The sequence below is a fragment of the Nicotiana tabacum genome, chromosome 3 (genome assembly GCF_000715075.1).
Source record: "Nicotiana tabacum cultivar K326 chromosome 3, ASM71507v2, whole genome shotgun sequence".
In the NCBI taxonomy this organism is placed as follows: Eukaryota; Viridiplantae; Streptophyta; class Magnoliopsida; order Solanales; family Solanaceae; genus Nicotiana; species Nicotiana tabacum.
In genome coordinates this window covers 92,505,066-92,528,836 of record NC_134082.1, presented here as the reverse complement: position 1 = coordinate 92,528,836, position 23,771 = coordinate 92,505,066, and the positions used below count along the sequence as shown (strand labels likewise).

At 35.8% G+C, this 23,771-nt stretch overlaps 2 protein-coding genes across 2 annotated transcripts; one reads left to right on the top strand and one right to left on the bottom strand.

Annotated features, from left to right (window-relative positions):
* The first annotated feature begins 12,825 nt into the window (after window positions 1-12,825).
* Window positions 12,826-15,978, top strand: LOC107811579 (RNA exonuclease 4-like). Its single transcript, XM_016636537.2, has 7 exons — window positions 12,826-13,082; window positions 13,354-13,505; window positions 13,600-13,730; window positions 13,869-14,080; window positions 14,166-14,372; window positions 14,690-14,770; window positions 15,539-15,978. The coding sequence occupies exons 1-7, from the start codon at window positions 13,048-13,050 to the stop codon at window positions 15,771-15,773; spliced, it is 1,053 nt and encodes a 350-aa protein (XP_016492023.1). The 5' UTR covers window positions 12,826-13,047; the 3' UTR covers window positions 15,774-15,978.
* Window positions 15,979-22,396: 6,418 nt separating this feature from the next.
* Window positions 22,397-23,005, bottom strand: LOC142176658 (uncharacterized). Its single transcript, XM_075244766.1, has one exon. The coding sequence runs from the start codon at window positions 23,003-23,005 to the stop codon at window positions 22,397-22,399; it is 609 nt and encodes a 202-aa protein (XP_075100867.1).
* Window positions 23,006-23,771: the final 766 nt, after the last annotated feature.

Sequence of the window (23,771 nt, the reverse complement as noted above, 5' to 3'; positions counted from 1 at the left end):
TCCCTTCGCGAACGTGAGTGTCCTCTCGTGAACGCGAAGGCCAAATCTCTGCAACACAGAACTGAAGATATCTGCAACTTTCAAAACAAGAATTTAGTATGTTTAACCACCCAAAACTCACCCGAGGCCCTCGGGACCTCAATCAAACATGCCAACATATCCCATAACATCATTCAAACTTGTTCCAACCTTCGAAACACTCAAAACAACATCAAAACACCAAATTAACATCGTATTCAAGCCTAAGAACTCCGAAAACTCAAAAATTATGCTTTCGATCAAAAAGTCTATCAAACCTCGTCCGAATGACCCGAAATTTTGCAAACACGTCACATTCAACACTACGGAGCTACTCCAACTTCCAGAATTACATTTCGACCCCGATATCAAAATCTCACTATCGAACCGGATATTTCAAAAATTCAACTTTTCGGCATTTCAAGCCTAAATTAGCTACGGGCCTCCAAAACACGATCCGAACAAGCCCTAAGCCCGAAATCACCCAATAGAGCTAACGGAACCAACAAAATTCCATTTTGATGCCGTTTTTACACTGCTTCGACTACAGTCCAATTTCTAAAACTTAAACTCTCATTTAGGGACTAAGTACCCCCAAAACTCTCCGAAACTCAAAACCAAGCATCCCGGCAAATCAAAATAGCAGAAAGAAACACGGGAAAACAGTTAATAGGGGATCATGGTGTTAATTCTTAAAACAACCGGCCGAGTCGTTACATATATATATATATATATATATATATATATATATATATATATATATATATATATATATATATATATATATATATATATATATATATATTTGTTAAGTTTTTTAGAAATAAAGCGATGCTCCCTCCCTTGCCATTTGGCTCATGCAGTTTGGATTTTGAGAATTAAACGAATTTTTTTTATCATGATTTGTTCAATCGTTTTAGATATTTTAAGTTATTAATTATTGTGACTTATAGTACTTTTTATATAATTTTCAAATATATAAATTTTATTTCAAAAAATTAAAAATTCTATGTTCAAATGTACGATCAAAATTCAGAAATTTGACTCTCGAAATCTGAATTGCATCAAACAAGTTGAGACGGAGGGATTATTATTTAATCTTGGTGTAACCGTGGTAAGGGTGGCAAACGGTCCGGACCTGGGCCTAAACAGGACTCGTGGGCTGGTTCTATGTGGGCCCGGGCTTCATGGGCTTTTTGATGTAGCCGGACCTGGACCATGAACTAATGGTCCCGAACTAAGTGGACCGGACCCGGCCCTAAACGGGCCTAAGTGGGGCTATTTATTTTTTTAAAATTTTTTATCTAAGGCAATTTCTTGTAAATTATATAGCTTATATATATATATATATATATATATATATATATATATATATATATGTGTGTGTGTGTGGGGGGGAGGGGGGGAGTGTTCCTGACCTATTTTTTTTTATCTAAGGCAATTTCTTGTAAATTATATTATATAGTTGTGACTTAAAAAATTTTAATTCAAATTTAAAAGACAAAATATTGTAAAAAGATATTCAAATGAATGCGTTATAATTTTTATTATTATGACATTAACAAAATATGGTCCAATCTTTCTTAGTCTGTCCCCCCTCCCACCCCCCTCCCCAAATGGAATGAGCACAACCAAGGTGCTAATACCACCATTGAGAAGAAAATGAAACTAATCAAGATGTGCCAAAATATAAGTTAGATATTAGTTTTACATGGTGTCTCTTACAACTTTCATAAATCCATTAAGGTTCGGAGGAATTTCCATTGGTGGTGGCGGAAAAGAAGCTTGTTCATCACCGATTCCGAGCGAAGATGCATCTTTCCCAAGTTCAGCTAGCATTTCTTCATAAGCTTCGTCTACCTCTGGTTGTGATTCAACAAGTCCAAATTTTTTTAGTTCCGAACGGATCCAGTCTCTGAAAAGTACTGATTTTTCCAAGCTCTCCCTCATAGACGCTCTATAATCACCAAGTTGAAGTCTTGCTTGACTGAAAGCGCTCTCCGATGCCACTGTTGAAGCTTGAATAGTTAAAATGTCTCGGGCCATCCTTGAAAGGATCGAAAAGTATTTTTCTTTGTCCTTCCACCATTCCAAAAGATTAAATGAGCCGTCAGGATTCACTTCCTCAAGTCCCTGTGATAAATAAACTTCAAGCTCATTTAGTTGTGAACAATCACTAGTCGGACAACCTTGAGAACCCCTGAACTCGGTCCAAGCAGTAAGTGCTCTTACTCATGCAGTTCTTTTAGATGATTAAGAACTAGAAGAAGAAAGAGTTGGAACATTTGGTCTAGCATTATCTATTGAAATTTGATAAGCACTATTTTATAGTTTGAGCATTTCTTTGCGTCCAAAAATGTAGACAACTCCTCATCTTCAAGTGCTAAACCATTACAAATAGATGTATGCCAATATTGAGGACCTCCTAATTTCATAGTAGGATTTAACAAGGCAGCAACACCATAAATAGGGGAAATAAGAAAAAAAAATATTTTTTAAATTTCTTTCTCATAGAATCAATAGCTTCTTCATAAATTTCTCCATTCTCTCAAAAACAAAGCAAACAAATTTACAAGTTCTGCAAGATAAACTAAATAATTTGAAATACTAGGATTATTGTCCAGAAAACTCATTTGTAGCAACATGAAATATTTCTAAAAAATCTACAAGCATTTTAATATTAGCCCAATCCGCATTTGTAAGGTGCTCATCATCATCACTTACATGAGCATTCAACGTTGAGTTTATCGGGTTTCTATATTCATATGCAACAACTAAACTTTCATACATGTAATTCCATCTAGTTGGACAAGGTTTAGGAACTTTTCTTTCTCTTAGGCCAAATTCATCACATCTTTTAAAATATTCTCTAAGTCTACTTCTACGGTTTGAATAAAAAAGCCAGTGAAGAGCCATTTTAACCTTTTCAATTTCAACATTTAATATTCTCATACAATCATCTACAATTAAATGATAAATATGACGCATACATCTAACATGAAAAATGTTACTAAATGCAGGATTTAGTGTAGTGGTAAGCAAGACTACACCATTAGTGTTACTAGTAGCATTATCCATTGAAATTGACATTATTTTATCAATAATGCAAAAATATTTACAAATATCCGTAACCGTGCTAGAAATAAACTGCCATGTGTGATGTGAATTAATTATTCTATAAGCAATAATGTGCTTTGCCACTATCCAGTCCTCATCAATCCAATGACTTGTAACAGTAAGATAATCGCAATCATTCCACTTCTACCAATATCAGTAGTAATAGCAACACGATAATTAATATGAATAAATAAATAGCGCCAATATTGTTATATTCATGTTTATATTTATAAATATTGCTCTTTATGGTTGTGCGAGGCCATCCTTTATAAGTAGGATTAAAATTTCTTCTAATATAATGCACAAAGTGAGGGTTAGAAGGAAAACTATAAGGTAAGCACATAACAGTAACCATTTTTGCTAATTCTTCCCTATCTTTTCTTGGGTCATAATATAAAATACCACCGGTAATAGTGTTAATTCCCGGTTGAAATTGATTTGACCATGGTACTAGGGTCAGGCTGACTAGGTAGACTTGTCCCCCCCGGCCGCAACTTTTATTTGATTATATTTAACTTTATCTTGAGGGTGTATCATTATGTGTCTCCTCAAACTTCCCGTCTCCCCCCTTCCCCGATCAACATATTTAAAAGCTAACTCTTTGCCACAAGTTTTACACTTAGCTTTATTTTTTTCTCTTATTTGAATAAAAAATGGCCAAACAAGAGATGTTTCGGCCCGTTTAGAAGGTTGTCTAGAAAAAGTAGGGGTAGTAACATGGGGGTCAATCGGGGCATCATTTGGATTAGTTGGGTTAACTTCAGCAACAGGACTAGTGGGCGTATCATCATCGGTTGCGTTTCATCTAAATCTATTTCCTGCTCATATTCTTCATCAATAGTTGAATTACCATAAAGAGAATTCATATATTCATTATCTAAGTGTTCACCACCTCCAACATTATGCACATATTGACTCTCAGTAAATTGTAATAAAGTATTATCACTATCAAGAATAGGAGCAGGTGGAGGGCGGGTATGGGGTTTGGGTAGGGGAGCCCGGGAAATTAGAGGAGGAATAGATTGGCCACAAGATTTACCACTCTTGGATTTTTCCTTATTTTTACTAAACATTTTTTTAAGGAATAGGCCATCTTAATTATAATTATACAAAGTAAATAAAACAAACAAAACTATAATATTAAAACTAAAGAGTTGGAACGAGTTTACCGAATTGACGAACAACTTGTTGAAAATTAATTATTGCTGAAGACTTGAATACTTCAATTCACCAACTTCATAATTTTTCACCTAAGTTGCAACAATAAAGTAACCAATTTTAGAAGAAAAATTAGAGAGAGATTGAGAGATATTGATGATTTCGTGAAGAAAAATGAAAGAATGAGGGGGTATTTATAGTTGAAAATAGGAAAAAAGTATAATTATAAAAAGTTTGGGGTTAAAATAAAGTTGGGGGGGTTAAATAGCTATTTTATAAATAGCCAACGACTATTTTGGTAGAAATAACGACTAGATTTTAAATGGGTAACAGTCAGATTTTTTTTGTGTTTTTTTTAAAATGTAGCCGTTGGGTCCGTTTAGGACCGGTTGAACCGGCCCACTTAGGACCCGGTCCCAGGCCCAAACGGTCTTCTTTCTTGAACCGGCTCACTTGGGCCTGCACCCCTTCTAGTCCCGGGCTTAAACGGGTAGACCCGTTTAGGCTCACTACCTATATGGGCTCGCGGGCCTAGGACTTGCCAGGCCTAACTGGCCCACTTGCCACCCTTAAATCGTGGAGTCCATGGTTTTTGGACGGAAGAGATTCCATCATAAGCAATTGTATTACCTTACTGTTGATGACTTTGTTTCATTTTATGTGACACTTTCTGTTTACCTTGTTAAAAATTAATACTATAATATATTTTTGAATTAAAAAAGTATTTAACTTTAAACTTCCATTTTAAATTATTAGTGATATATTTTTATATTTACAGAAATATCATACTAGAATTTTTTAGACCAAGAGTTCCAAAAACTTTATTGTTTCTTAGTGTTTTGCTTTTCCAAAGGATTTTCAAATTTTTTAAACTCCGTGCTAAATTATAGGTCAAATTGTGTCACATAAAATGAGACGGGTACGATAACAACAATGAAAAACCTACTGTAATCCCACAAAGTGGGGTTTAGGGAAGATATTATGTACGCAGACCTTATTACTATCTTATGAAGGTGGAGAGATTATTTCTGATAGACCTTCAACTGAAAGAAAGATGAAAACGAAACGGATAAAGTAATTATTTACATTACGAGAGCTTTGTTCTGTTGTAAGATAAAAGTAGCACAAGCAGCAACAATTGTATATTGTCGTGACCCAAAACCAACCCGTCGTGATGACACCTATCATGGTACTAGGCAAGCCGACATCCCAAACATTTCTAACACTTTTAAATGAACAATATACTAAAGCAGTTTTAAATAATTAAAACTCTCATAAACTGGATAAAAAGCCATAACCAAATACGGAAAAATCTCCATAATCTAGGTGTCACCGAGTACATGAACATCTATATATAAAGACATAGTCTGGTACATTGTGTGAAAAGTAGGACTAAATACATAAAACTAAAAGATAGGGGAAATGAGGGTCAAGGTCTGCAGACGCTCAAGCAACTGCCTTGATGATCTCCGAACAGATAAAACTTCTCGATCAACAACCGCCGTGCCCGAAAATGCTTGGACCTGCATATGAGGTGCAGGTTGTAGTTTGATTACAACCAACTCAATAAGTATCACAAATAAACAAGGCAAGGTAAAAAAAGCTTAATTTGTTGAGGTCACTAGTTAAATCAGTGCAATTCTGTCCTTTTTTATTAACATAGTACGGAATATAAAGCTAGCTCATAAGGCTTCGTGATATGAATATCAGTGAGTGCATGTGCACCGGTTCTCAAATACCCTGCTCAATAGTATTATAGCATGCAAGAGGAAAGAAACACGTAAATCAGATAAGTGATCAAGAAAATACAAGTTCCACACACTGCACAGACAACTCACTTGCTGCACGGACAACTCACGTGCTAACAATAGAATCTGCACAGACAACTCACGTGTGACATGGACAACACACGTGTCAATAATATTAATATATGGATTCGCACGGACAACTCACGTGTTGCACGGACAACTCACATGCCAATAATATAATACATGGGTTCACATAGACAGTTCACGTGTTGCACGGACAAATCACGTGCCAATAACATAATCCGCCCGACATAGCCGCAAGCCCTGGTCCAAAATATCATACAGGAGCAATAAAGCAAGTATATAGGCATATAATGGATCTTCTCCTATTCATGGACTGTGTAAATAACATGCTAAAGTGTAGGCATGTGCAAAGTATGCTATCGTAGCTCAATACGACAATTTTATCAGTGAAAAGCATTTATCAAGTTTGATCAGGGATTAAACCTCTAAGTAGACTCATCTTGGCTCAATTAGATCACATAAGCTGTTACCACATGTTAGATATCGAAGCTCAAAGCTTAACAATCATTTCTGGGCTTATATGAGCCCGGGCACAACCCAAACATGAATATACAATCTCGGTGCCCGCACATGGGATCATCCCCACGCATGTGTGCACCCAAAAGCACGTGGCTATCACAATAATTCAGGCAACCGGTGCCTCAATCGAGTTTAAATATGATACCTACCTCAAGCAACTCGAATTACTCTACTAGCAAGCCCTTACCCCGTGAATCGGCCTCCGAACGTCTCGAATCTAGCCATAAACAATTCGATATAATCAACACGAGCTAAAGGAATCAATTTCATATAAAAATGCTAAGTTCTTAGTCAAAAGTCAGAAAGTCAACTCAAAAGTCAACCCCCAAGACCACGTCTCAAAATCCGATAAAAGTCATAAAATCCAAACACCCATTCCACCACGAGTCAAACCATATAAAATCTAATCAAATCCGACAACAAAATGCCACTCAAATCCTCAAGATTCGGCCTAAGAAGTTTCACCATTTCTCCCCAAAATTTCCAACTCCAATCACTAATTAGATGGCAAAAATAACGATGGATTCATGTAATACAACTAAAACTGAGTTAGAATAACTTACCCCCAATAAACTCCTTAAAAATCCCTTCAAGAATCATTTAAATCCGAGGTCTATAGCTCAATATATGAAAAATGGGTTCAAACCCTCATTTTTGAAATTTAATACTGCTGCCCAGTTATTAATATTTGCGATCGAGGAAAGTTCGGTGCGATCGCGAAGAACAAAACAAAGTTGCCCCCAAAAATGGCCTTTGCGAACGAGACTGACTCCATTCGAATAAAGTTCACTCATTCACATACCTACACGATCGTGAACATCCCCACGCGATTGCGAAGAACAACTTCGTGTGACCCCACTACCTCACTTCCTTGTACACGAACGTGATCCCCTTTATGCGTTTGCGAAGCACAAGCTTCACAACCTCCGGGATCATGTCCCCCACTATGCGAACACGAAGAAGAAAAATTCAACAGTCCTTAATGACCCTTCGCGATCGTGGACATATCCTCGCGATCGCATAGAAGGAAACCAGAACCCATAGCATCAACAGACTTCAGCCATCTCCAAAGTTCAATTCCACTTTGATAACCATACGAAATCCACCCGAGGCCACCGGGACATCAACCAAACATACCAACAAGTCCCAAAATATCGTACAAACTTAGTCGAGCCATCAAATCACATCAAACAATGCTAAAACCACGAATCACGCATCGATTCAAGCCTAATGAACTTTTGAACTTTTAACTCCCACATTCGAACCCGAAACCTATCAAATCACGTCCGATTGACCCCAAATTTTGCGCACAAGTCACAAATGACACCACAGACCTGTTCCAACTCCCGAAACCCCAATCCGATCCCAGTAACCACAAAGTCCACTCTCGGTCAAACTTTTAAATTTTCAATTTTCGTCATTTCAAGCCTAATTCAACTACGGACCTCCAAATTACAATCCGAGCACGCTCCTAAGTCCAAAATTATCCAACGAAACTAACAGAAACCTCAAAACTCTATTCTGGAGCCATTTGCACACAAGTCAACATCCGGTCAACCTTTTCAACTTAAGCTTCCAACCTTGAGACTAAGTGTCTCAATTCATTTTGAAACCTCTCCGGACCCGAATCAACTATTCCAACAAGTCATATAACAACTGTAAAGCATAAAAATAAGCAGTAAAAAAGAAAACGGGGCTACAACTCTCAAAAAGACCGACGGATCGTTACATATATAGTAGTAGAAGATGATGATTACGGAGAAAAATAAAAAAGTTGTGGCGTTCTGTTAGTAGCTGTGGTGGATAGGGATATCCTTTCAATATTCACATCTACTCCACATCTACGTCCACTACACGTTCGATTATTGGCTCGGCTTTTGACCGTTTTGAGGTTTGAAGAATCCTATGCTTTCAAACTTTTTTGCTACGTTATAATCCTTTTGTTACAATAAAAATAAAACGAAGCCCTGACAAAAGTTTCTTCTTCACCTGTTGTATGTTTTTTCAAACCATTTTTGATTTTTTTTAAGTTAAGGGTCTATTGCAAATATTCTCTTTACCTTTACAAGATAGATGTAAGGTCTGTATGCACATTACGTTCCCAAGACCATATTGTAGAAATACACTGGGTGTTATTATTATTATTATTGTTTGACAAATTTTTGAAGTTTCAATCTCACTATATATGTGGTTTGCAATTCGTGTGCATGCGTGCGCCTTTATTTGTCTTTGTGCGTTTATTCTGACTTTTAACCTTTTGGAAATCTATAAATGACTGATAAAGATTCCTTTGCATATTCATATCCATTAAATCTTTCACCTACAGTCCGACACCAGGACGAGATTTTCCCTTGAATACACGTGGTGCATAATATTTACCCCCATTTTAGTTTTTTCTTAGTCTTGATCTTGACAACTCATATAGAAACTCATTCTTAATTACATAAAGTAAGCAATTGATCGATAAAACGAATGAAGATAAATAAAATGAACAAAAAGTCATCCTCTCCTTAATCTATGGAGACATGCACAACCAATTAAACTCAGACGATTCTTCCCTTCACAAGGCTCAACTATATTTAGAAGCCATTATTGCGGCATTGCCCTTACTTTCTCCATATATTTTCACTAATACTACTGTATTTAATTAAAAGCTTTCTTAAAACAGTGCTACATTTCTATGTAATTTTATAATACGATCGTAAATTTGGACATCTAATAAAACATTTCTACTTTACAGTTCAGGTTGTCATAAATTTTGTTCATATATACTGCTAGTGTCCTTTCCCCCGAGCGGCCCTAGAATATTTTACCCTCTATAAAGGTCAGCGACGCGTAGATTAATAGATTTTGAATTATAGTACTCCGTATTGTTTTAACTTTAATTTTATACCCTTAGAGTCGATTCTTTTCTTTCTTGTGCATTGTGTTAGTAAATGTCAACTGCAGATAATTGTTAATAGTAATTGGAGATTGATAACTTAAATAAGAATGTTAGTAATCTACTATATATAACCAGTTAACTACATATTTACGGTTTAAAAAGATACAGAAAGCCAAACGATTGTAAAAAGAATATTGCATGTCCCGGGGACTGCCATGTGTGAAAATTGCATACTTAAAAATCAAATACAGAATCAATTTTAACTTAATTACACAGTAACAGCGTGTAAAATTTTGTTACTCTATCGATTTAATTAACTTGTATAGCAGGTTGCCTGTTTTATTTTTCAAACCACTTATTATGGAGAGTTTTCTGTAGTTATTTTTTAGCTTGTCTAATATAATGGTATATATTGTTTATAAAATAAGTTTACATAGTCACTTTAAAAAGTTAATCTGTAAATATACTGCTCAAAAAAGATCTAGAAAAAACTTATCTATACTTGGCATTAACACCAAACTAAGTACTCCTATATAATATGCCATGTCATTGCACATACGCTTTTCTTATTTAATCATGATTTATTTAATATATTTTTACTTCATTTAATTATTTAACCATGACAAGCAAGTTGGTATAGTTTAGTGTAAATTCAGACTGTTTCTAGTTCTTTCCCGCTTTTATCATTTGCAGCAGAGAAAGAAAAAGAATAAAAAAGAGAATGTAGAAGTCCTATCTCTGTGGCTTGAGAATGGAGGCCGAGAATAGACGGGAAGGGATGCATGCGATGGTCCCAACTCTCTAAAATCTACTGAATTATTCTTCACACAGAACTGTAAATCACTAAATTTACAATCTTTTTTGTAGGAGCATCCATAAAATACGAATATATTAAGGGGGGACCCATTTTGGTCAAAAAGATAGAGTTGAATGACAGTATAAATAGAGTGGTTTCTATTTATTAGAGAAATAAATGTTAAACGGTTGACAGAATGACTAAATATATATCTTCTGGCCATAAATTTAGGATGGAAAAGTTTAATTATGATATCTACGAACTTGGAAGGAACCTTGTCACTACAAAAAGGTGATGCATATAGGCAGTTTTTTCCCACTCAAATTGTTAAAATGTGGCGTTTGGGCAAATAATTCATGCAGTTACTCAACCATTTTCGGCTTCAATCAAACTTCTGTACACAAGAGTTTAGTTTTATTTAATATAATATTGATTGATTATGCCCATTCTGCAAATTGAACATGGTAAAAATGATACTCCAAGATGATAATTAGTGGGTTCAATTACAGAGTGATTAGTATTTTACCTTTTATTTCGATTCCTAAAGTAAAACTTGTGTTACGTCATGAAAATTATGAAATAAATTAGTTTTCTTGCATGCGCTAGGGTGAAGATATCAAGGTCTTTTTTAATTTCTTCATACTTAGGCAATGTAAAAATTCTTTTTACACTATTACTCAAATAAAAGATAACTACAATTAATGATCCATAAATAGAATTATTATATTAACCTATAAAATAAGATAATACAACAGAATATAGTAGTAATAATATAAAAATTCTTTACATGATAAACTGTACGGAGAGGCGAGCCACGGTTTTAGTTGCGGGTGTAGCCGAACCCAATAGCTTTTGTTTAAACCATGTATTTATATTAAGAAATTCAATGAATATATACAAATTATTAATTTAGAACCCAATAACTTAAAATGATATAATCTCGAATCCCTAAGGTTCAAATCCTAAATCTGCCTTTATTGTATGTTAATATAAGTTATATCCATTCCAAACTGATAAATCTATAGTACTAAATTATCAGCTGAACAACACAAAGTTGAGAGCTCATGAAGCAGCAAATTAAGATTTTGGGTGAAGAGATTATAACCTGGTATTAGCAGAAGGAATACCTTATCTGCAGCCTCTATTGCTTTTGCTGAAAGTACACGTCCCATTCTTACCTAATTAAGTGCACTAACGTGCATGAACCCTTCCAACTTATATTAGGTCTCTCTTCCAGTCCACTAATTCCCACATGCATTTCGTCCTCATTCTCCTCTTATATATAAGTTTAAGTTATATATATCGCCGGTATAAAGAATTTTTTATACTATCAAATCAAAGATATATCTATAAGTATGCCTCAATAAATGTAGGATTGATAATCTTAAAAATATACAAAATAAGTTACCCGCTATAACAAGTAAACATGACTTAATTAAACGATTTATATAACTTAAATTCCTCATATCTATCACAATTCGAACGGCGCTTTGTTTCTGGCCTTTTAATCTTGTCCACTATCCCAGCATGCTCATTTTGATCTTTGTCAAGTTATATTAAAGTTAATTTTGACTTTGTGACAGAACTCGTACGGTCCAAATTCATCCGAAACATGTCATTTCCGTCGTGAAAATTAAAATTTGAAGAATCCATTACTATGTGAAGATAAATGAATCAGTAAAAGCATTATTCTCACTTCATGCATAAGATTAGTGTCTGTCACAAGAACCTGATTTGCTGCAACTTTACAACCATCCAAGATAACAGCGGCATGCATGTTATTAATTCCGGACTTCAACTTTTCTTTAAAACATATTTGCACACAAGTACAGTCAATCCTTTCTATAACAACCTCATTTATCTGTTCTGATATTTTTTGAATGCTATAATGAAATGTTGTTATAGAGAACATATATAATACTACTTATAACATAAAATATTAGTTCCGAAGAAAATTTATAGAGAGTTCTTACTATATATATATATATTGAACATGTAAAAACTTTAGAAAATTTGATAACTGATCTTTTAGAATCAATTAATTATGTTGAACGTGTAAAAGCTTTTTCATAGACAACGACTATAATTTAAATTGTTTACAATATCAATTAATTATGACACTCTTCGTTTTTTAGTTTGTCTTAATAAACATGATACCTAATTATATTTGAAAACGATATTGAACTTTAAAACTTTACAAAATTCTTTATGGTATGCTCTTATAGTAATGAAATTGTTTACGATTACAAGTTCTAGAAGTATCTTTTATATGTGCATACATTTGTTTTCTTCAATTTCATGCCTAGTCAAATCATGTCATATAAAATTAATGGAAGAAAATTTATTTTTGCTAGATATGAGTGGTTTTGCTGATTCTGGGACATGGAGCTGTCAAATATTCTAGTAGCCCAAATGTGGGACCTGATGTATTTGATTACTACAAACATTTCACATTTAGCCCATCTGGATATCATACCTACGAATCTTAAAGTAAGATTTAGTCCATTGTTTTTTTCGTAAGAACATGATGATTTTTCCAAAAATGATGATTATTCCAAATCTGCCTTAGCACCAAAAATTTTTCCAGAGGTTTCGTCTTCCATAACCTGTATAAATAGCTTGATGCCCGATCCCCTTTCTCTCAAGTGTTCTCAGCCCTCTCTTCTCTACTCAACGCTCAATTCTGAAGCATTAACCAAACAGCCCCTACGCTTACTACAGTCATGGACCATAGATATGATTCTTCAGAGACTCACAGGTACTAATTCTTTTTTCATACCTTATATGGAGTATTAGTTTCATTGATAATAATTAGCAGTAGTATTAAAAGGTATCTCAAATGGATTTAAGTTACATACCGCATAAAGATTATTTACATGTCCGTGTATTTTAACATATGATAGCTGGTTAATCACAATTAATTAGATTACCAAATTTACTTGTAATTATTTTATAAATGATCAAATTGTGTGAATTTTTATGATATGCATGAAATTTAAACGCTTTAAAAATTCATGGGGCTATTATAGGAACAAGTGTGCAGCATGCTATCGGCAGTTCAACAAAAAGGAGCACCTAGTTGAACACATGAGGACATCTTATCATTCCGTTCATGAACCCATGTGTGGCGTTTGCAAAAAGCACGCTCGATCTTTTGAATCTTTGCGAGAGCATCTCATTGGTATATTTCCTAATTAATTAAAGCAACAAGTCCCATTGCTCTAATTAACTTTCTAACATGATTAACCGTACGTTGCTCCAAATTACATTTTCAGGGCCATTACCAAAGCCAGATTGTGAAAGGATTTTCAAGGAGGTAGGATGTGACATTTGTTTGAAAATCCTTCCTAGCCGAAATGCACTCAGAGCTCACAGGGAGTCATGTCAACTCTCTCGCTCAAATAATGTATGCCTTTTCAAATTGTTTCGAAATATATGTATGATTTCGACGCGTTATCAACATGTAACCTATCCTGCCTAGCTATTTGACACCCCCGGCCATTGTTTGGTCTAATCCATATAGTTTGTATTGGTTCATTTTCAGGGTGTGCTATATCGCATGGCTAAGTTGGGAATCCAAGATAACCTAAGGATTGACAATAGCCGAGGAAGAGTTGTTGCTCTTGCCTGCAAAATGGTAGGCGGTGGCATCGATGGTTCTTTGGATCTTTGTGCAAGAGTTTGCCTCATTGATGAGCATGAAAATATCCTCTTTCACTCCTACGTCTCACCAAACCTTCCCGTTACTAACTACAGGTAATTATTTTAAAAAGTTAATTTGGTCTAATCCAATTTATAGACCCAGGAAATTAATCTAGACGAATATTGGTTGTATTTTCAGGTATGAAACAACAGGCATAAGGCCAGAACATTTGAGGGATGCAATGCCATTGAAGCAAGTATCAAGAAAGATTCAAGATTATCTTTGTAATGGGGAACCTGTGTGGCAGATTCGTTCTAGAACTGGAAGGGCTAGGATTCTTGTTGGTCATGGTTTGGATCATGATCTTAAATGTTTAGACATGGAGTACCCAGCGATACTGATCAGGTTAGTTACTTTAATGTATGTAATTACCACCGAAATTAAGGTCGAGTTTAAATTTTATGAACCAAAGGTGTAAAAGGTATTTACATAATCAAGTAACCAAAAAAACAATAGTGTAACTTTATTTAATAATCATTGATTTGTAATCTAGAACAATGGTAAGTATATAACCTCCTTGACTAGTTAAATATATTATACTAATGCTATAAATTCTTTTTACACTACCAATGAATATAATTAAAATCCAACCATATTATGCAAAATGCCTCCCAGTCATTACGATAGAGATTGACGTTTCTTCAACCATTTTTTGTGCGAAGGGATACTGCAAACTACCCTCCATTGATGAAAACAAGCAAGCTCAGCAACTCACTCAAGCACTTGACCAAAACTTACCTTGGGTAAGTAAGCAAATCTTAATGCTTCTCTTGTAATCTACTAATATTAGTAGCAAATAGCCAAGTATATGTTGAAATGTGTGACCATCTTAATTATCTAAAAAGTTAAACAACTAAGAAATATACTTTTATTTATTTAATTATATTTGTAATATACCCCTTAGGTGTACTTGATTTTTTTATAAGCCAAGATGCACATAGAATTTCCTTTCGATAATTGGGGGAGAAATTAAAAAATAGCCACATTTACAAGTGGTAATTGAAAAATAACACAGTTTCAAAAGTAATCGAAATTTAGTTACTTTTCATGTAAAGATAAATGTGAACGAAAACACTGTTTAAAATCTGAAAAATATTCCAGCATAATATATTGGAGTTCCAGTATAATATAGCGGTCCAACATAATATGCTGGAAGTTCATACACAGGTGCTCCAATCTCCAGTATATTATGCTGGAACTTTCTGCGTGTTGGAGTTCCAGCATAATATGCTGGAAATTCATACACAGGTGCACCAATCTCCAGTATATTATGCTGTAACTTTCCGTATTGCAGTAAAATAATGGCTATTTTTCAATAACTTTGCAAGCGCTGACTATTTTTCAATTACCAGTTCGAAAACTGGCTAACCCGTGCTATTTTTACGATAATTAAGACTTGAACCCAACAAATCTGCCTAATTTTGATACTATCATGTTGACATAACACCATCAAGTTTAATATGTTATATCTAACCATATAAAATCCTAAAACATGGATACTGTATCTGTAGATATGAGATTCAAACAGGAGTCCAAGATCCCTATGATGACTGTGTTGCTACTATGAAGCTCTACATGAGAATGAAATCACAAGCCCACAAAAGAGAGGACTATCCGCTTGCCACGGACCCACAAAATCGAAATAATTTTGCGACGTGGAAGCAAAGCGAGCTTGAGAGGATGACGCCTGAAACAATGCTGGAAATCTCACGTTCTGATTATTACTGCTGGTGTTTGAGTTCCTAAGACATTCAAGTGATGGACAATGATATTGATGATTCATTATATAGACATAGACAAAGAAAGAAATAAAATAACAGTAAAAACAGAACTCGATCAGCAGATTAATGATGATTTTATGCGACTCTTCATTAGACACCAAGAATTTCAAATGATACTTTGATAACACATTTACTACTTACTTAAAGAGTACAACGTATACTTATTCAATAATGTATTTCTTTTTATTATTATTAATTAATAGATCTTTCTTGTGGAGTGGTCACGGAAGATTTAATATTAATGTATCAGTTTAGTCAATATTTGTTAATAATGTACTTGCACCTTTCAATTTGCATGAAACTGCAAACCGACTTCAATTCCTAGCTAGTTCAACTTTTTCTTCTTGTATCCAATATCACCCCAACAAAGTTAAATAAGTAATACTAGTTTTTCATCAATTTGGTAGCAATACTTTTAAAGAAACTTACAAATATAACCTTCCGCTTGCATATTTCGGATCGGAGAATTAAAGAGCCCTAGACATCCCAACCCAGGTTGAATAGCCGCAATACATTCCTAGAAAGTACGAGGTTATCTAATTTATACCATGTTATTATTGTTGCGGAAGCCAAATGTATATAGTGTGAATAAGTCACAACTACTATACCAAAAATTATGACAGCCACCAAATAATAAATAAGACAATAAAACAACAATAAAGGGAACACCAGAATTTACGAGGTTCGGCTAATTTTGCCTACTCCTCGGACACAACCAAATATTTTATTCCACTCCAAAAATACAAGTGAAATAATACTAAAGAGAGAAGATACAAATACCTTAAACAGATGAGAAGGCAAATGAGAGGTGTGTTTCAATCCTAAACATTAGGCCTTCTTTTATAGGGGAAAAATCCCCTCCAAACTTAACTCCCAACCAATGTGGGACTTTGGCATTTTGCCAAACTTCAACAAATCTCCACCTTGGCAAAATTCCACATTTTCAATTCTCTCTCAATAACAAATTTTGGTTGTGTCTTCATCTTCAATCTTCAGTGTTCAACAATGTTGATCAAATCCAAACAATGTTGAAACTTGACCGCAGTCACCACCTTTGTCAGCATATCAGCAGGATTCTCTATAGTATGAATTTTCTTCACCGTGACTCCACCTTCTTCTATGATTTCTCGTACGAAATGATACCGAACATCAATGTGCTTCGTCCTTGCATGATAAACTTGGTTCTTTGCTAATTGAATAGCACTTTGACTATCACAAAAAATTGTGATACCTTTTTGTTCAACACCAAGCTCCTTTAGCAATCCTTGAAGCCAAATTGCCTCTTTCACAGCATCTGTAATAGCCATGTACTCTGCCTCTGTTGTAGACAAAGCAACTGTTGACTGCAAAGTAGACTTCCAACTAACTGGTGCCTTTGCAAAAGTAAACACATAACCAGTAGTTGATCTTCGTTTGTCCATATCACCCGCAAAATCTGAGTCACAATATCCAACTACAGACTGATTGTCTTCCTGCTCAAAAACTAACCCGACATCTACAGTATTATGAATATACCGTAGAATCCACTTCACAGCTTGCCAATGCTCCTTCCCTGGATTGTGCATATATCTGCTAATAACTCCAACAGCTTGTGAAATGTCAGGCCTTGTGCAAACCATTGCATACATCAAGCTACCAACAACATTTGCGTATGGTACCTTTGACATATACTCTCGTTCAGCTTCATCCATTGGCGACATAGTAGTACTTAGCTTAAAATGGGAAGCAAGTGGAGTACTAACTGGCTTAGTCTTGTCATCTATGCCAAAACGTTGAAGTACTCTCTTCAAATATTCCTTTTGAGATAAACAGAGTTTCTTTGAACGTCTATCTCTAATTATCTCCATGCCAAGAATTTTCTTTGCCTCACCCAAATCCTTCATCTCGAACTCCTTCTTCAGTTGAATCTTCAACTTATCAATTTCTTCCAAATTCTTGGAAGCTATCAACATATCATCAACATATAGGAGAAGATATACAAAGGAACCATCTTTAAGCTTGTGCAAATACACACAATGATCGTATTTGCTTCTCTTGTACCCTTGCCGCAACATAAACTCGTCAAATCGCTTGTACCATTGTCTAGAAGATTGTTTCAATCCGTACAACGATTTTTCAAGTTTGCACACCATATTTTCTTTTCCAGCAACTTTGAATCCTTCTGGCTGAGTCATGTAGATTTCCTCCTCCAAGTTTCCATGTAAAAACGCAGTTTTTACATCCATCTGAACTAGTTCCAAATCCAATTGTGCTACCAAAGCCAACATAATTCTAATGGAGGAATGTTTTACAACTGGAGAAAACACTTCATTGTAATCAATTCCCTCCTTTTGAGCATATCCTTTGGCCACCAATCTTGCTTTGTAGCGAACATCTAATTGGTTAGGAAATCCTTCTTTCTTTGCAAATACCCATTTGCACCCAATTGCTTTCTTTCCCTTCGGGAGATTGGCCAATCTCCATGTATGATTCTGATGAAGGGACTGCATTTCATCATTCATGGAAATCCTCCACTTATCTTCTTCTGAACTTTGGACAGCGTCTTTATAAGTAGTAGGAACATCATCAGCTACAATTGAGGTTGCACAAGCAACCGTCTCTATGAGACGAACAGGTTTCGTTATTGTTCTTTTTGGCCTGCTGGTTGCTATTGATTCAAGTTGTTGTTGAGATTCCTGAGTTGGAATCTCCTCTACTGGCTCTCCTTCCAGAGGGTAATCTTCATTTGTTTCCTCCTCTGCTTCTTGTGTAGGAAAAATAAATTTTCCCTCAAACTCCACCTGCTTAGAAGCACCTTCATTTTGTTTGGTATCTTCTGTTACCTTATTTACCATAGCAAATTCATCAAAGGTAACATCTCTGCTGAATATTACTTTCTTTGTCATAGGACACCATAAGCGATATCCTTTGACTCCAGAAGTAATTCCCATAAAAATAGCCTTCTTTGCCCTTGGATCCAATTTTGACTCCGTCACATGATAATATGCAGTTGAGCCAAACACGTGCAAAGAGTTATAATCTACAGCAGGTTTTCCGTACCATTTTTCAAATGGTGTTTTGCCATCAATAGCAGCAGATGGTAGACGATTAATGAGGTGGCATGCATATGTAATTGCCTCAGCCCAAAATTCTTTACCCAAGCCAGCATTGGACAACATACACCGTACCTTCTCCAGCAAGGTCCGGTTCATACGTTCTGCCACTCCATTCTGTTGTGGTGTATGTCTAACAGTGAAGTGTCGGATGATGCCATCATTTTCACAGACCTTATTGAAATGATCATTTTTGTATTCACCTCCATTGTCTGTGCGAATACACTTGATTCTCCTGCCTGTCTGATTTTCCACCATCGTCTTCCATTTGAGAAAAATTCCCAACACTTCATCTTTGCTCTTCATTGTATACACCCATACTCTTCGGGAAAAATCATCAACAAAGGTTACAAAATAGTGCTTCCCACCCAATGAAGGTGTTTTGGAAGGACCCCAAACATCAGAGTGTACATAATCCAAAATGCCTTTAGTATTATGGATCGCTGTACCAAATTTAACCCTTGTCTGTTTCCCTTTAATACAATGCTCACAAAACTCCAAGTTGCAAGCCTTTACTCCTTTTAACAATCCTTGATCTGATAGAGTTTTCAAGGATTTTCCTCCAGCATGTCCCAAGCGCATGTGCCATAGCTTGGTTGCTTCTGCCTCTTTGTCGTCACTGGATGTTACTGTCGCTGTCCCAATAACTGTACTGCCACGATAGCGGTACATGTTATTATTCTTCCGATTAGCCTTCATTACCACTAGTGCACCGGAGCATACTCTCATCACTTCATTTTCTGCAATGATTTTGAACCCTTTTGATTCTAGGGCTCCCACAGAGATGAGATTCTTCTTCAAATCCGGTACATATCGAACATCTATCAATGTTCTGATCATTCCATCATGGTTCCTTAATCGTATTGAACCAATGCCATATGAGGTAAGAGGGCTGTTATCCGCTGTGTGGATGACTCCATATTCTCCTTCTTGAAATTCCATGAACCAGTCCCTGTTGGGACACATATGATAGCTACAAGCCGAGTCCATCAACCATATGTCTGATGATGTTGATGACTCTGTTGTAACTAATGAGAAGTCTGAATCATCACAATCAGCTACATTTGAATCCATAATGGCCTTTCCATTGTTATGTTTGGCCTTATTCTTCAACTTCGGACAGTCTTTCTTCCAGTGCCCTTTTTCTCGACAAAAGGCACATTCATCTTTGCTGGGTCTGGATCTTGACTTGGATCTTCCCTTCTTTGTCCTCGTTTGATTTTGAGGACGACCCCTCACAAATAGTGCTTCTCCTTCTCCGCCCTTCTGTTTTTCTCGCTTTCTTTGTTCATAGCTGTACAAAGCCGAACAAACTTCTCTGAGAGAAACTTCGTCATTTCCATGGAGTAGAGTAGTTTCAAGGTGCTCGTACTCATCAGGAAGTGACGCCAACAACATCAAGGCCAAGTCACCATCATCATAAGTTGTATCCATATTTTGCAAATCTGTAACCAACTTATTGAAACTGGTGATATGTTCATTCATCGTGGTACCAGGAACATAGGTGAAGTGAAACAGTCTCTTCTTCATGTACAATTTATTTTGACTGTTTTTCTTCAAAAATTTATCCTCCAGTGCTTTCCATAATTTACTTGCAGAAGTTTCCTTTGTGTATGGATATTTCTGCTCTCTAGCAAGGTAGGATCGAATGGTACCGCAAGCAACACGGTTGATAATTCTCCAATCTTCTTCTCCAATAACATCTGGTTTCTTTTCTTCAATGGCCAGATCTAGCCCTTGTTGAAAAAGGACATCTAGAACCTCGCCTTGCCACATCCCAAAATGTCCGGACCCGTCAAATATTTCGACCGCAAATTTCGCATTTGACACAATTCTTGTCATAAGCGAAGATGCCAATGATGACGTATTGTTGACACTTGATGTAGATTCTTCTTGTTTATTGTCTCCCATCTTTGACACAAATATTATTTAATAGCTGACGACACAAATCAAGATTATTTCCTTTCTGTTGTGGAAGATCAGACTAAGCTGCAACCACAGAGCATACTCAGACAGAACCTTGACTCAGTTACCAAGATAAATCTTTTCTGATGTGGAAGATCAGACTATGCTGCAACCACAGAGCATACTTAGACAGTACCTTGGCTCTGATACCAATTGTTGCGGAAGCCAAATGTATATAGTGTGAATAAGTCACAACTACTATACCAAAAATTATGACAGCCACCAAATAATAAATAAGACAATAAAACAACAATAAAGGGAACACCAGAATTTACGAGGTTCGGCTAATTTTGCCTACTCCTCGGACACAACCAAATATTTTATTCCACTCCAAAAATACAAGTGAAATAATACTAAAGAGAGAAGATACAAATGCCTTAAACAGATGAGAAGGCAAATGAGAGGTGTGTTTCAATCCTAAACATTAGGCCTTCTTTTATAGGGGAAAAATCCCCTCCAAACTTAACTCCCAACCAATGTGGGACTTTGGCATTTTGCCAAACTTCAACAATTATCTGTACAATTAATTCATACCATGTTACTCCATACTTTGTTAGGTTTTTTGCCACAAAGCTTCATTCCTAGCCATCTATATTCCATATACGATTGCAGCTAATTATATTGATATCACGAATGATCTGCATTCTTTCCCTTTGATTACTCTACCAATCCTCTTCAAGATTCATTTTTATGTCTGTTAGTATCACTTTGTATCCAATCCATTGAAGCATTGCATCAAGACATACTCTAGAGTAGTGGCACTCAAAGAATAAATGCCCCAGGGATTCATCTGTTATTCCCACACAGCAGGCAAATTTTATCTTGGCAGATGTTAAAGAGGTTCAGCCTGTTAAGTGTAATAAGTTTTTAGTGTATTACCGTTTACTAGCCAACATATGAAGCTGTGTTTAGGAGTATTCTCAGTGCTCTACCTTTCCTCTTCTCCAGTCATACCCTTTTTTCCACAGTGTAGCTATTATTTATTTTCATCCTTCCATTTTGAATAAATCCTGGGTAGAATTTGTTCTTGATAGTACATAGCTTCCTCCGGTACCATGCAGAATCCTGAGGAGGTTGATAACTGTACAACTTGAAATTTTCCTTTTGCAAAGTAGAATTTCAACAAAACACAACTGATTCAACTTCCAGCCTTTTCATCTTGTATGAAATTCAAATCCTGCTTTAGTTGCTACATAAGTCATGATTCTGCTGAAGTACTCCACCACACAAATGACAAATAGCAGTGGTGATATGAGGTCTCCCTGCCTGAGTCCTCTTTTTCCTACCATGTTCCCCCATTCTTTTTTTTTAATATAAAATTTCCCAAGTTGGTTGGGAGTTGTATTTCAATAAAGTAAGGAATACAAGGATATTTCCTTAACCTCCAAAATACAACACAAGGATAAAAAGTTATCCTTCACAAAACTGGGGGATTTTGTGCATCTCTTACCCAGTCCAAAATAAAGATTCCAACTAACAAACACATTTGCCTTATCACACTTAGTTTTGATGCTAGGCATTTGGTATTTGTCTAATTGATATGGTCCTTGACATTTTTTGGAAGCTGTTGGAAGGAGAAGTAATAGGATTCCTCTGTTGATGTAGCAGCAAGTTTAGCAAGGGAATCCACAACTTGATTAGCCTCCCCATAGCACTGTATAATATTAACATTAGCCTGCTTCAACATCTGAGAAGTGTACTCTATAATGTTGTTCATCTTGTAGTTATAAGCTCTCTTCTTCTTCATCATATTAGTCATAATCATGGAGTCTAATTCTAGAGTAAAATTTGTGTAACTATGTTCAATACACCAATTTACTCTAAACCAAGCTACTTGAGCTTCTACATAGTTGTTGCTACTGCACTGAGTAAGGATAGAGACCGCTATAACTATGTCGCCATCATCATTCCTTAGAATCCCTCCCATTCCAGCCATGCTATTCGCCTTTAGGAAGTTGCCATCAGTATTTAGCTTGAAAGTGCCTACTTCAGGTTTGTTCCAGAGAACTATGGTGATCCTTGGGATACGATGTAGCTTTATTAGGTTGTCACAGAGATTATTCCAGGGAAGAGAGAGTTTGCAGCTCGGAGAGGCTTTGGATATAGCTGCTCCAACTATCCAGCAAACTTGTTGGCCCATTTTGAATAAGTTGAACTTCTTTTGGTTGCCGTATTTATGTAAGCATCTTTATTTCCAAATAGTCCAGCAGATGAATACTTGGAGTGATTTGTAGTACAAGTTTATGTACATCGTTCAAGGCCTTAACCTGCCACCAGTTATTAATGGTAAATCTAACTAATCTCTCATGATTGTGTTATGCCTAATGGGGAACCTATTAGTTTCCAAATATAACTAGCTGCCTCTCCTTCCATGAAAACATGTTGAATAGTTTCACTTTTGGGAAATGAGCAGCAGTTCATCTAGAAATCATTGGTTTTCGAAAGTTGACAATAACATCATCAAAAGATAGTTTTCTGTTCCACAAGCTCCAAGTAACAAAAGAAATTTTAAATGGAATAGAGGAATGCCATACCTATCTTAAGATTAGGTCTTTAGGTTTGCTAGTTCTGATCATTTCAAGAGCCGTTTTGTTAGAGTAGTTTCCATCCTCTAACAAGTCCCAATTTTTTTTTGGAATTGTCCTCTTCCCAATGTGAATTTCAATAATATGCTGCACCAAAGATTCTGGTAGAATTCTCTTAAGTTTGTGAATATTCTACTCCCCATTTTGTATGAAATCCTTAACTAGAATCTTAGGGCTTTTGTTAGTCACAGGGACTAGGGCTACTAGAGGACCTTTATGAGTCCAATTATCCCACTAAAAATTACAATCACTTGATTTAACATGCCATACCATGTGATTTTTAGCATTTTTTTTAATGTGGGTCATATGTTTCCATGAATG

Coding starts and splice junctions, on each gene's coding strand:
- LOC107811579 (XM_016636537.2), top strand. CDS start 13,048: ATGGACCATAGATATGATTCTTCAGAGACTCACAG. Junction 14,373..14,689: donor TACCCAGCGATACTGATCAG/GTTAGTTACTTT, acceptor TTTTGTGCGAAG/GGATACTGCAAACTACCCTC. Junction 14,771..15,538: donor TTGACCAAAACTTACCTTGG/GTAAGTAAGCAA, acceptor CTGTATCTGTAG/ATATGAGATTCAAACAGGAG.
- LOC142176658 (XM_075244766.1), bottom strand. CDS start 23,005: ATGGGCCAACAAGTTTGCTGGATAGTTGGAGCAGCTATATCCAAAGCC.